General features: G+C 28.5%; 1 protein-coding gene across 2 annotated transcripts in view; it reads left to right on the top strand.

Moving 5' to 3' along the window:
• LOC100197101 (protein henna) overlaps positions 1-15,808 on the top strand; it is a 53,281-nt gene that overhangs the window by 24,567 nt on the left and 12,906 nt on the right. For both annotated transcript variants that reach the window (XM_065813395.1, XM_065813396.1), the window contains exons 6-8: positions 7,605-7,703; positions 10,362-10,408; positions 15,425-15,560. In XM_065813395.1, the coding sequence (XP_065669467.1) occupies positions 7,605-7,703; positions 10,362-10,408; positions 15,425-15,560 (282 nt within the window). The remainder of the gene's footprint in view (positions 1-7,604; positions 7,704-10,361; positions 10,409-15,424; positions 15,561-15,808) is intronic.

The following is a 15,808-nucleotide window of genomic DNA, read 5'->3' as shown; positions in this document are numbered from 1 at the left end:
TATTGTAAGTACTTTCCAGAGATTGTATTGTCCTCCTTAATGTTACAATTACCAGGTGTATGAGACATAGAAGCATGATTTTTTAGAGAACTCTACTCAATTGAGTAGAGTTCTATGGCTCTAGGTAAGTTTCATAGTTCAATTATTGCTTTTCATAATTAAATTATTGATAGTTGATCAACTAGGTCTGTAGAACTAGGAAAGCTAGCAGCTGAACCCTGGTGTCCCAGAACATCATTGATGAAATGAAAATCTCCACCTAAGAACAACATGGCTATTTTGCTTTTTAACTTAAAATCAAAACAAAATTTTTTTTATATTTTTTTGACGCGTTATCTTTAGGCACATTTTATCAAACTCGTCATTACTAGGCATATCAAAATCAATTGGCAAAAAGAAAGCTCATAAAACTAAATAAATTGCCTCTTATTTTAAAAACTCATTAAAATGGAAATGACATTGTTAGTGATCTTATCTGTTTTAATTAATCGGTTAACAAAAAGAAAGTTTCACCTACCTTCCGAACCATTTTCCCATCCAATGTGTTATTTTAAAATTGCCCTCTCAGTTGAATACATATTTATTAAAATAAAACTTAATAATAAATGTTATACAAACAAATAAAATAATATTAACAAATAAATAAATGCATTAGATAAAAGTGGGTTTAACAACTTATCTGAGAAAAATTCTGCGTAACTTTGTTTACTTTATACTTCAAAAATTGACTCGCCAAAGCAAAGTTTTGACAAAGTTCGTTAATAAATAGGTTGGGGCGTAATGCATAAAGGTCATCGCAATAAAACGTCAACAGAAATGTACACCTAAAACTAACAAGGTTTGTTGTAAAACATGACATTTTTGAAAACATTTTTGATAACATAGCTGATATATATTATATATATGACATAGCTGTATGTAAAATAGTTTTTTTGCTTTCATTCGCAAAAAAGGTTGAAATTTCAATAACTTATGTCATCCATCAAAAAAGTTATGTTTTGTATTTAAAAATGATAAATTAAAAAATAAAAATACTTTAAAAACAGTCTTTTTGTAAAAAAATCACCAGTATGACATAGGAATCTGATAGAATGGACATTCATGGTTAAATTTTCCAAATTTCAACTATCAAAGAGCAGAGCTATGTTATCAAATCTTAGTTGGCCCAACTCAGGTTTTCTGCAAAATATGCAAAAACCAGAAAAGTGATTCTAAATCATTAAAATTATTTTAACAATATTTATTCCGCTTAATGTAAATAATTATTTAACAAGAAAAGATGGCTCTTTAATACTTTTTTAATTTGAAGATAAAAGCATTTATAGAAAAAAGTTACTATTATTGTGAAGTTTGTCAATTTTTATAATTTTTATGCGGAAATATTTTTTTTTTGATAAACTCATGACGACATGCTCGTTTTTATATTGAGTGAAACAGCCCTGATATATCACAGAGACCAAATTTTAAATTTCTCACTCGACCCCATGTTACTCAACCTTTAACAAATCTTAACCAAACCAGAATCATAACACTTTGCCACCTGCCATACTTGCCAGACTTAGCTTCATGCGATTATTGGTTTTTTAACTTAATAAAAAAATCTTGATTATACTGACGTTGAAAGTCAAAATAACATAACCAAGCTACTTTAAAGTAAATACCCAAAGAAGAGTATTATAAAATGATCTGACAAATGGCGTGAAAGAATAATATATGGTGTTAAAGATAATGGTGGACATTATTTTAAATATTTAATAAAGTAAAATTTCGAAAATTTATTTATTTCTATTTTTGATTTTATTATATATGAGCAATTCTACAAACTTTTCTAACAACAATAAAATATTTTTATTTTATTTTATAATTTTGTTGTTAGTAGTTATTACCATAGTAAGATAGTTATTTACACAGTAAGATAGGTATTTACACAGTAAGATAGTTATTTACACAGTAGGATAGGTATTTACACAGTAGGATAGGTATTTACACAGTAGGATAGGTATTTACACAGTAAGATAGTTATTTACACAGTAGGATAGGTATTTACACAGTAGGATAGGTATTTACACAGTAGGATAGCTATAATATTTACGCAGTGAAATTAAATTAATGTTTAAAAACTTGTATGTATTATTATATATAAATAGATATAGGGTTATTTCATATCAGATGTTTTCCAAACTTTGCCAAAATGATCATCTACATAAGATAGACACCTACATAACATAGTCATCTACATAAAATAGAAACCTGAATTTTTCCTTTCTATTCGAAGTTTTTAGTTTTTTTGTCATTAATTATATCAGTTTATCTAGATTATGGATTTTCTTTTAATATTTAATATCAGGTTCCTCAGTAACATTACTTCGCAGGTCTATTGCATTAACATTGAGAATAACTGCTTAACTAATTGCTTTTTGATATGGCATCAATAGCATGCATTAGTTTTCTTTTGCAAAATGAAGTCTTTGCATGTTTTGTAACTCTGTTGTGTAACATTTTACTGGTAACGTATCAGTTGTGTCAAAGTTAGTGTTTATAAGTTCTTTTCCTTGTGTAACTTCTATCTTTTCATCCAAAAATGTTTGTTCTAGAAAGTTCTTTAATGTTGACCAATTATTTATGTCGTGTACCACTTCTTTTTGACATAAATGATACATTTTTTTTTTTTTTTACCAAATCAATTGAATGCCTATTTTCATGGTACATTATTCTAAATAGCCTAAAATTAGAATACAATCTTTTGATTTAGTTCTGATTGTTTTTATAAAAAATATGCAACATATTCTCTATAAAAACAATCTGATATATATTCTGAAACAAAAATAGCTCCAAAAACAAAATAACTACCAAAAAAAATCCCTTAAACTAGCTGACTTTAAAGTAACCTCATCTCACAGATTTGATTAAGTAAATATACAACTCCTCACGGTAATCTTTATAATGAAGGGAAAATATTTACTCATTAATTGATCTATTTGTCAAAAAATCAAGTTTGAATCCTCTGACTTTTTTTTTATGTACCTTCACAACTCTTTACTCAATCATTTTTCTTTTTGTTCTTTATTGTAAACCTTATTGCATTCCTTTTGATGCTGTTTTTGATCAAATTAATCTTACCTTTTGTTTTTATCCCTCAGTCAATATTGTAGTTTTTAGTGACTTTAATACTCATCACACTGAATGGCTAGGCACACTTTTCCCATCATCTCAAATAAACAGGTTATTGTTTTCTCCAGAACTCTCTTCATTACTCTTTAACCATAGTGACATGCTGATTATCTCTAACCATGCTTTATTTCTCTCTAACCACAGTGACATGCTGGTTCTCTCTAACCATGTTTCATTACTCTTTAACCATAGTAACATGTCACTATGGTCTATCGAGGAATCATTCCTTTCCAATCATGTATTTTTGTTTTTGATGGACAACACTCCCTTTCATTTTCAGTAATTTTTGATTCTGTATTCCTTGTCTACATTAATGATCTTCCTGATAATTATATGGCTAATTTATAGCTAAAGTGCTAATAAATTTGCTAATGATATAACTAATATAACTATGTAACTAGATAACTATATACTCTAGTCTTGACAAAAAGTCATCACCTTTTGCTCGCTTAGTACAGGCAGTCTATCTTGAATCTGATCTCTCTTTTCTGGCAGCTTTTATTTTATTTTATTACCTAACTTCTAAAGTGTTAAAACTATGTGACTACATTCAACTTTTAAACTGTCGATTTGTCTCGAACCACCAACACAATAACCTACCTTTATTTTTCATCAATTTCTTTTCCAAAAGTGCTAACACTTGTTCTCACCTTCGTTCCAATAGTAATTTAAACCTGTCTGTCTCTAAACACCGCTCTCATAATTACGGACATAAATTTATAAAATATCAAAGTATTAAAACTTGGAAAAACCTTCCTTATGAAATAAAAGCTCTTATTTCATTCCTAACCTTTAAAACCAATTTATTCTACTTTTTATTAAAAAAATACAATTAATATTTATAATTTCTATAATCTATTTTTGTTGTCTTTATTAGTGTTTATTATTGGTGTAATTTATAAAACACATTTGATATTTCTAATTCTGTTTAGAAATTTTTATAACATTCCAGAATTTTTTGCAATATCCACAACTTTTTAGTTTACATTATAAATTCGTCAGTGAAACAAATTGAACAATAAAACAAAAGTTTTTTATGGTTTTCCCATCAAAATGTAAAATTTTAGGTTTCCCAGTGTTGTTAATTATTTTATTTAAGTTTGCTCTTGGAATAGCGTGTCTTGTATGATTTTTCCAGAGATTCTTTTGTCAGAGCTGAAAGACAAGATAATATCATTAATATTTCCATCAACACTAGTAAAAACTAAACTTATAGGTGCATTTGTTGGAAATGTTCATTTCAATAGCAGTTTCGTTAGTTTTTCTTTTTATCCTGTTAAAGGTTTTTAAGCTTATTTTATGAGTTTTATCATATAACCAGCTCCTGCTTTGTACTGAGGTTTATATAAATAATTTATTATATATACTAGTTATAAGAACTTTTAAGTAGACCTCTTTGTAACCTTTGGTATTCTTCAGCTCTCCTTAGGTTCTTGACTAGGTACATTCCTCATCCCCCTTGTTTGTTAATTTTAGCTTTATACAACAAAAAAAAAGCTTGTGATTTTCAATATTTCACCATTTTTAATTTTTTTTTTTTTGTAATACTGAGAAATACAATAATTAATAATAATTATAGTATTTCTTGTAATTAAAAATAATTCTTTTCAATAATAATTTTTATTGTTTATCACAAACTACTAAACTTAGAAATATGTTTTACATTTTTTTGCTTCTTGGAAATTCAAAAAGAGTTTTTTTTTTCTCCTTGGTTGATTCAGTTGTTTAAAAATGCCCTAAAATCCACTAAATCAATTATGAAAATTAAAAAGAAGTGCAAATTTAAATTTAAATAAATTTAAATTTAAATCAAAATTAAAAAGAGGTGCAAAGTGGTCTTTTAATATGAAAACAAAAGTTATAGACATGTATTATGGTATCTTGTAATTATAGAAACACTTTTCTTTATTATGATATCTTATAATTATTTATGTCAACATGTTTCTGTTATTAAGAAAGTAAAATTTTTATTCAGTTTTTGGATTGAATGAATTAAAGCTTGACTTTTTCCTTTAGATTTATAAAGAAGCTTTATTGATGAAAAAAGAAATATGAGTGGTTCTTTAGAAAAACATATATAATATATAAATATATATATATATATATATATATATATATATATATATATATATATATATATATATATATATATATATATATACAGTATTGGACAAAACATTTGCAACCAACATCGAACAATGCTAAAAAGTGTTCCTAATTTTACATGTCTTAAAAACGAAACGAACTATACTACCACAGCAAACAGTTCAGGAGTCTGGAGTCATAGCATGCCATGACATGAGCAATCAGCTGACAGGTGAGAGCACACAGGCAGAATTTCGTTGACAAGTGCCATTTTGCAGCGGACAAAGCAAGTGCAACTTTTTTGGTTTGTTTCATTTTCTTAAGTCTGGTCTGTGTCAACGTCACGGAAGTTTTTTAATAATTAAAGAAAGTATCCAGAAGTTTCCAGAAGTTTCCAGAAGCATGCAGGAGCTTCCAGAAGTTTCCAGAAGAAGCATCTGGAAGCATCCATTAGCATCCAGAAATATCCAGAAACATTCAGAAACAAACAGACGCATCCAGAAGCTTCCAGAAGCATCGAAAAGAAGCATCTAGAATCTTCCAGAACAGGTTCACACAGGTTCATTTTACTATATAAGAGACATGTAAATCGACATGTAATTCAGTCAGTGTATGGAAGTCAATCAGTCAGTATTACCAAGACAGTTTATCGAAGTGAGTTTTATCAAAGTGTTTTATCAAAGAACATCAATACAAGAAGTGAAATACAACAAGTGTTTCATTACATCAATACAGTCCACATCCAACCAAGACGTTGTGTCCCACAGAGCATTATTGTATCATCACAAGGTAAATGTAACACGGTAACCTTTGAGAAGCGTGATTATTTATTTTTATTATTTTTATGACTTCAAGTGCAAAAATAGCTCCCGACAGTCTTGGATTAGAACTAAGAAAGAAAATTATTAGCGATTACATAAGTGGCATGTCACAAAAAAGTATTTGTGATAAATATTGCGTGAAAAAATGGACCGTATCAAGACTATGTTCCAAATATCGTTCTACGGTGAAGTTGGCAGCAAATAACAAAGGTGGAAGACCCCGTTCCACCACTTCTAGAGAGGATTCTATGATTGTCAGATCCGTCAAGAAGGATCCCTGGATATCATCAGTCGAGATACAAAAGCAATTAGAGCTGCCTGTATCGGACCGAACAATCAGGCGACGTGCTGTTGAAGCCTGATTGTTTTCTCGACACCCTGCAAAGAAACCGCTGATTTCACTAAAAAAACCAGAAAAAAAGACTCCTGTTTGCTACATCTCATATTGACTGGAATGTGCAGAAATGGCAAACTGTCCTGTTCAGTGATGAATCGAAGTTCAACATCATTGGGAGCGATGGCATTTGCCGTGTACGTCGACCGGCCGGAAAACGCCTCGATTTACGTTACTGCCATAAGACCGTGAAGCATGGTGGAGGCAATGTAATACTCTGGGGGTGTTTTTCTGCTAATGGTCTAGGTCCAATACATCGAAACGATGGAATAATGGACTGTTTCATGTATAAAAATATCCTGAAAGATGTTATGTTACCTCATGCTGAATGGAATATGCCAATAAAATGGGTTTTTCAGCAAGACAACAATCCGAAACACACTGCAAAAGTAGTCAGGCAGTGGTTTCAAGACAACCACCTATCGGTGATGGATTGGCCGCCTCAATCTCTGGATCTCAATCCTATCGAGAACCTGTGGGAGATCGTCAACCGCAGAATTAATCGTGAAGGTGTTTGTAATAAGGATCAACTGTTTGAACAAATCCAAAAGGCCTGGGCAGCGATTCCACAAAGTTTCATTGATCACCTGATCAAACCTATGCCTCGAAGATGCACGGCTGTGATCGACAACAAAGGATTTTCCACGAAATATTGATAGCGAAATATAGCTTGGTCAACATTTTGTCGAGTTGCACTTGTTTTGTCCAGAAGGAAATCAACTTTTTTTAAATACTTTTGATTAATTTAATAATTTTTGCGTACAAATAATGAACTTTGTGATGAATAAAACTTGAAGAACTTTGTCTCTAAACAGTCACATAGTTATTTCTCTAAATTGAAAAAATGCAGCACTTGTATATAAAGAAATTAAATTAGCATTATTTGGTTGCACTCGTTTTGTCCGATACTGTATATATATATATATATATATATATATATATGTATATATATATATATATGTATATATATATATATATATATATATATATATATATATATATATATATATATATATATATATATATATATTTTATGAAAAAGTTAAAAAAACTTGTAAAGTAGTCTAAGTGAATGAAGTATCAGACTTTTGTGACAATATCAGTTAAAAATTTTTTACTTCATTTTTCTTTAGGGATGCTGTATTTAAAGAGCTTACTAAACTTTATCCTACACATGCTTGTGCAGAGCTTAATTACATGTTTCCTCTTTTAGTTGAAAACTGTGGATACAAGTAATTTATTTAATATCCTAATGAAAGAATGTTTTTTTATTTCAAAAGTTTTTAATTTTGTAATTGAAATATAAAATGTATTAATGTATTAAATATTTCTCATGTTTAAATTTATTTACATTTTTAATTAAAATCCCATTAAAGTTTAATGATTAAAAAGCTTAATAAAAAGGTAACCAGTATTTTATTACATTAAGCTGCTGGCCAAGAAAATATTATATTATATAATGTACTATTATATTAAATATATTTTTTTTATATTATATTATACTATATAAATCGTTCTGATCTTGGCGTTAAGCAAATTCTATATTGGTTTAGATGAAGCTCTTCTATTCTCCTCTTCTTCTTCACTTCTCTTTCGCTACTTTATTAGTAGTAAAGAAAACTTATTTCTCTGTTTTTAGTTATTTACAACTGCAAAAATATAAAAACAATTATTTCAAAAACAAGTTTTAAGTAAAAATAAATTTTTTTAAGTGTTTTATATAAATTTATTGTATGCAAAATAAGTTTTTAAGAAATAAACTTATTGCGAGGGAAGTTGGGGTACAGTGGATCGAGGGGCACAATGAGTAAGAGGCATTTTCTCAAAAATTAGAATTTTGTTCATCTTAATAATGTAATCATTGTATGTACTCTTATATCAGCAATCTTTATTTATTGTTGTTACCACATAATTTTTGACCACCGGTTTTTGGTAGGTATCTTTGCTTTTAGCTAACTGAAGTAAATTTTCTTAATTCCTTATGTTTGTTATGGAGGTTGAAATAATTTTAAAAGTTATAGCTTTTCATTTGGATTATTGATATTTATGCTTCTTTTTAGTGGTTTAGCTTTTCCTTTAACAATACTCATGTCCCAAGAAATCAGACTTAAACTTAATTTATTATGGTGGGGCACAGTGAATTGAGATACAGTGAATAGATTGATTCACAATGACCCATTAATGATCTTAAAGATTAAATTCATGCATTTTTAACAATCAAACTACATGAAAATGAATTTATTAGTTTCAAGTTATGATTAATAATATTTGAATAAGTTATAAATATTTTAATATTTTTAGTTTTGCTATCAATAAAATTCTATTTTTTTTGTTCTCAGTTTTTAAAGTGTCTATTTTTTTGATTTTATACTAATCTAATTAAATGTCAAAAATATAGTGTACAATGTCTTTACTCCCTCAGCCTTAAAGTTATTTGGCTATGCCCCTACTCACTATCATTAATTCCCAGCTGTGTTCATTTATTCACTGTGTCCCAGTACTGGGGCACAGTGAATCACGTAACACAACTCACTTTAAACCTTTCTGTGAGCTGCTAGATAATAAATATTTTGGTTTCAGTGATTTCTTATCATGAAAGATATATCTCAATCGTTTCATCGTGAAAAAAATAAAGTACATGTTTTAACTTTTGCTCAATTTAAGAAATCCAATCCACTGTGCCCCAACTTTCCCTATGTAAAATAAGTTTTTATAAAAATTTTTTACATTTGAAAATCTAAATTTAAGATTAAAAAGTTGTTTGTTACTTTTAAAAAAGAAAATATGTAGATATAAAAAGTGGTTCATTACTTTTAAAATAAAAAATATATAGATATAAATAGTTGTTAATTACTTTTTTAAATAAAAAATATATAGATTTTAAAAGTTATTCATAACTTTTAAAATAGAAAATATATAGGTATAAAAAAGTAAAAATAAAAAAATATTGATTATAGTGGTTTTTAATGAAATTATTGCATAATAATTTGGTTTTAGATAAATAAATAGAAAAATTAAATTATTGCAAAATGAAGTTTTCAATAAAGTTACTTTATATTTATTTAAAAAAAAAAAGAACATTAAAAAAATATATTTATTATAAGGGCTTAAATTAAATTATACCCATTTATTTAAAAAATATATTTATTATAAGGGCTTAAATTAAATTATACCCATTTATTTAAAAAATATATTTATTATAAGGGCTTAAATTAAATTATACCCATTTATTTAAAAAATATATTTATTATAAGGGCTTAAATTAAATTATACCCATTTATTTAAAAAATATATTTATTATAAGGGCTTAAATTAAATTATACCCATTTATTTAAAAAATATATTTATTATAAGTGCTTAAATTAAATTATACCCATTTATTTAAAAAATATATTTATTATAAGGGCTTAAATTAAATTATACCCATTTATTTAAAGGTTAACAAAAAGTATTCAATTTATCTATTGATTATAATTTATCAGCACAATTTTTAATTGATAAGTTTTTGAGCCTTATATATATATATTTTCAAAGCTGTTTGCATTTTTACTGTTTCACTTAAAAAACGAGTTGTACTTACTATATAAACATTTATGGATATAAAAAATGTGTGAAGTACCTAAAATTAGTAAATTTTTTTATGGTATTATGACAATAAAAATATAAAAACTTTAAAAAAATTTTTTTTGCTATTAAAACTTGTAACGAGTCCATTAAAGTAAAAATAGTACATAAAAAGATTTATAAATTAAAATAAGTATTTGAGTTAAAAATAATTTTAACTTATGACAATAACATTGAGGTTTAGTAAAACAAATGATTTACTAAAAATAGCAAAATAAAAAAACATTTTTTCAATTTTATATTTTTAATCATAATATTATGTTTAGATTGGGTAGCATACCACAGCTTGACGATGTTTCAAGGTTTCTTAAAGGTGAGTATTAAAAATGTATTTAAGATTGTTTATGCTCTAATTTCGGGCCAGATTTTTTTTCCTTCAGATCGATTCGCATCTAGCTATTTTTTTTACTTTTTTTTTTATAACATTTGACACAGGCTGTGTAAATAAATCAAAAAATCATTATCCTACAGAGCAATTAAGAGCTATAGGTAAATCTAGGTAAAAAATACAAATGTAAGTTTATTTGCAGAAATAGCAGTACTGCAAATACATTTGCAAAAGTTACATTTGTATTTTTTACCTCGGTTTACCTATAGTTCTTCATTGCTCTGTAGAATAATCATTTTTCGATTTATTTACACAGCCTGTGTCACAAATCATAAAAAAAAATTAAAAAAAAAAATTTAATTCCAGCCAGAAGTGAATTGATCTTAAAGACAAAAATTCCGGTTGGAATTCCGGTACATCTCTAGTAATAATATATTGTTGTCTATCACGTATTTGATATAAAAATTTACATTTAATTTTGAAAGCATTTAAAAATAAAAAGCTGTTTAACTTGAATATTAGGGTCAAATCATTATATTTCAACCAATTTAAAGAAAACTTTGTGGGGCATCATCTCTGATTTTCCTGATTTTTATATATTGTTATGTGCATTATGTAGATAGATTAAATTTGAAATTTTAGACTCCCAAGTACAACGGTTCAGAAATTATAGCCTTAGAAACATGACACAGTGGCCCCCCTCGATTTACAAATGGTCAAAACAGACTACTTTAGAGCTGCATAACTTTTTTCTCACTTTCAACAAGTGTCTCATTTTTTTTAAAACTATTTTCTGGATAGTTTTCTCTTTAAAAAAGTAGTTTTTATTAACTTGTGTTAAATTAGAAAAAAATTATGACCTCTTCAACTTTGGAGAAAATCTTAAAATTGCTAAAGTATGCCAAAATGAAACTAACTGTAGCATTATTCTATTCATCCACAAGTCTTTACAGATAAGTTTTCTGATTAGCTACTACTGTCTGCAATAAATGGGCAAAATATAAGCAGCTTGTTGCAGTTTAGAACTTAGATATATCTAAAAGCAAAGTGTCCAATTGCCTAAAAAGTCCATTTTTCAGTCATTTTGAGATGCTTGTAAATTTTTCTAACACTTTGTTTTGATCTAAGACTTCTAACACTTGATTTTGATGAAGATTAACAGCATATAAGACCATTAGACCCAACAACACAAACAAAGGGGGCAGTAACTTTTTAGAGACCTTCATTATGGTTCAAATAAAGGTCTCTAAATTAATTTAGATATTTAGATACTTAATGTCTAAATATCTAAATTATTTCAAAATGAAACCATTATTTCTTTAAATTCTATTTTATTATAGGTAATCAGTGGTCTGTATGTAGTCTAGACCCCCCCCCCTACTCACTAAGGTGAGGGGTAGGGGGAGGGGTAGCATCAATCAATAGGGGAAGAAGGCAACCAACTTTTAGTAATATAATTAACTTTTGTTAATTCACTTTTAAGACCATTACATTGAATATTTGCTGGAAAATCTGGCACACATTTTTGATAGTCACTATCAAAATTTGAATCTTATGATAAAAGTATGACAAAATGCAATAAAGATCTAATTGCTTTAACTGTATATTCATTAGAAAATGAATCATGTATGTTTCATGCTAGAAAATGAATGCTTGTGTCTTTGTAAGTTGATTGCCCCCCTTCCCTCTTTGATTGATGCCACCCCTCCATACAGATTGATGCCACCGCTTCATCTAGACTACATAAAGACCACTGATTACCTATAATAAGATAGAATTTAAAGAAATAATGGTTTCATTTTGAAATAATTTAGATATTTAGACATTAAGTATCTAAATATCTAAATTAATTTAGAGACCTTTATTTGAACCATAATAAAGGTCTCTAAAAAGTTACTGCCCCCTTTGTTTGTGCCCCTATCTACTATAAAGACCAGAATAAGAAGAGGACAACCAACCATACCTTTCTTGTTATTAAGAAATGACTTCTAATTAGTTGCACCCTTCACATAGGCCAGTTGGCAGATTAGAGGGGCACTGGTTTCTAGTAACACATTCAACCGTTGATTATTGAAAAATAGGGTTATTTAAAAATGCTGGCATTTTTAATGTGGATTCGACAAGTTTATAATGTTTGCATTTTCAGATAGTTGGGTCTAATGGTCTTATACGCTGTTAATCTTCACCAAAATCACGTGTTAGAAGTCTTAGATCAAAACAGGAAAATCAGAGATGGTGCCCCACAGGCGATTGGTTGAAGTATAATGATTTGACCCATTAACAAACTTTATAAAATGATCTCATGGCAGTTAAACAGACTATTATTTAATAGGGTGGATTAAAAAAAAAATTATTTGAATCAAGTTGTTATAGCTGCCAAAATTTGCTGTCTAATGTATATATTTCCAACAAAAAAAAAAATAATTTCTGGTTGGATCTTGAGCTGAAATAAATTCAAAATGGCTGGTTTGTGTTGATAAAATATGCTGAGTATGTGTGAAAATCAGTAAATATTCAATGAAGTCTATATTTTTTTAAAATGGATCTTGAGTGAAATAAATTCAAAATGGCTGCTTTGTGTTGATAAAATATGCTGAGTATGTGTGAAAATCAGTAAATGAAGTTGAATTCAATGAAGTCCTTATTTTTTAAACAAAATTGAATCAAAGTTAGTAGTATTAATACATTACGTTTTAATATTAATATGTTATTTTTCAACATAAAGATTATTCCAATATGCCTGCCACATTTCAAAATGGCTGCTAACAATTCTTAAAATGAACCATTTACACAAAAATTGATTGTTTTTAGTCATTTTATATGGTTAAAAGTACAAAAAAAAAATGTCAGTAGTTCCTGTGATATCATGTGTTATACAGTAATGATGTCATTCAATATTGTAAATAAAAGTACATAATAGCTGAAATTTCTTTTCTTAAAAAAATCAATTTGATTGAAGATCAAACAGATGTAGAAAAAATAAGTGCAACTCTCACAGTCATAACAGCTATACACAACAATTGTTTAGTGTTTACCCTCTGTTATATTCTGATTTAATATTAAATGTTTGCATAATTGAATGAGATTTTAATCTTGATCATATGAAACTCTCTTGATCCAGTGCATTATGCAGCAGCTGATGATTTTGGTGACCGATTTCATGCTTTTAACAGCCTGTGTATGGCATGGGAAATGTGGAAACTCAATCATTTGTGATGCACCATTAGCCGCAATTAATTTCATTTCAATTTCAGATATATAAATGGTTAATAGTGGTTCAGTGATGCAGTTGTTTTTCCAGTTGATAAGCTTTAACATAATCGCCAACATTAAAGTTGAGTTCTGCTATTTTGATCTGTCTGATTCCTGTGGGTTGCAGAGGTTCTTGCTTTCAATATGTGGCAGAGTCCTAGTTCTCTGATGTGTTTTTAATCATCACTGATCATGGCTAAAAGGATATTTTCAGGATAGGCAAAAATATCCATTAGGATGACTGGTTCAACTATATTTTGCATTTCTGTAGATGAATAACATGGCAAATGTTTTTGATGCCTGAGGTGTCTTGATCAAACTTTGCATGAAGGTTTTTATTCTGAGCCACATCGATGAATATAGTTGTATGATAATTTCTGTCAAGGCTTGTAAGTTTGTTGAAGGCTCTTTTGTTGAAAAAAACAGACATAATATTCAGTTGGCTTCGGTTAACCATCTTGAGTGATTTAACCTCCCTGGAGATTTCTTTTATAAGACAAAAGAACATTGACCATTTAAAACTGCTTCACTAATTTCCCACAAATATTTTTGGTCAACACTAAGATCTTGCACATTTACAACTGGTAAATCAGTTTTGACATTTTGATTTGGAATTACAGCTTGCCTGTGTCATGAAGTTAAACATTTATCTATTTGTCCTGGATTGGCACTGGGACCAGCTGCATCATTGCTGTACAATATGTAGCTGCTGCAATTAATACTCTAGTGGTAGCTCGTTGGCATGTAACAAACAGACTAGACACTGTAATGGCTTATTAAGTTCTCAATCAAGAAGTTGAATAGCACCTTCCTTGTTTCTTGTATTAATATTTGTGTCATCGCATCCAACAACTACATATTGATAGTAATACTATTGCTGTAAAAAAAATCACCTATATTCACTTTTATTTTCTTTTGCTGATCCATCTTAAGGTATTACATGGCCAAGATATTTGATCCAGGTTCTTCTTTCAAAGATAAATACTTATTTTGTTTCTGTCCAAGACTAAATTAATTGATTAGCAATTCCAAAATCATGCGAAATAAAATTTATGAAATAATTTATGCTTATGCACATATGTGCATCTTCTAGTCGTAAATTATTGGGAAGAAATTCTTGTTCTTCTTTTGGAGCTTCACTTCTTTGTTCACAGTTACAAAGAGCAAATACACACTTGCATGCTACATTGTCAAACAATAGTTCCCTACTGTTTAAACTAAAACTAACTAGCTTGGCTTTGTAGATTTCTGTCTGCCCTTGAAAGGTTTTGTCATCTTCATGTACTTTTTGTGAAAAGACTTCATAGCCTACAGCACAAATTATTTTACAAAAAGTGTTTATTTGTGTGACACCACCAGAAATTGTTAAGATTTGTTTGTGTGACACCACTGGAACTGAGGCTTTGTACCACATTTCTACAAAAGTAATGGCAACCGTTCCAGAAATATCAGTAACAGTCAGATTTTTTATGCCATCATTAGGTTTCATCTAATGCTTTACCAAGAGAAAATATTTCAAAACATCTTCATAAGTTGGCAACAAATACTGCCTGCAATAAGAAAGGTAAAAAACAACTTTTGGTAACTATTACAACTTGATTAGAGAAAAAAAAAAATTTCTCTATCACTTTCATCCTATTGTTTAACTTTCATGTGTTGCATAATAATCAATAATAAACAATAATCAATAAATTAAAATTACATTGTTAATATTTATTTTCTTTTACAAATTCTTTATTAATTTCTAAGAATGTACTGGTTTTACTCTTCGACCAGTGGCTGGCTTATTGTCTTCTCGTGATTTTTTGGCTGGTTTGGCATTTAGAGTATTTCATGCAACACAATATATTAGACACAGTTCAACACCTATGTACACACCTGAGCCGTTAGTTTTTATTTCTATTGAAAAAATAATTTTTTTGTTTTTTTTTAAGGTAGGTTTGTAAATTCTTTCAAATTATTAGCATAAATCTGCAGTAGTACACACCTGAGATGTTATTTTTTGCAGTGCAAAACTGCTGCAGCTCTATGTTAATAAATCATACTGAAATAGTCATCTACAGGGGCTTTTGTGCATCCTGTGAACTGAAGATTTAGGCAGGCATTATCTACATTTTAAGAACATCTACTGTG

This window comes from Hydra vulgaris, chromosome 12, assembly GCF_038396675.1.
Source record: "Hydra vulgaris chromosome 12, alternate assembly HydraT2T_AEP".
Classification (NCBI taxonomy): Eukaryota; Metazoa; Cnidaria; class Hydrozoa; order Anthoathecata; family Hydridae; genus Hydra; species Hydra vulgaris.
Note: the sequence above shows the minus strand (reverse complement) of the source record. Positions and strands in the feature narration are given on the sequence as shown.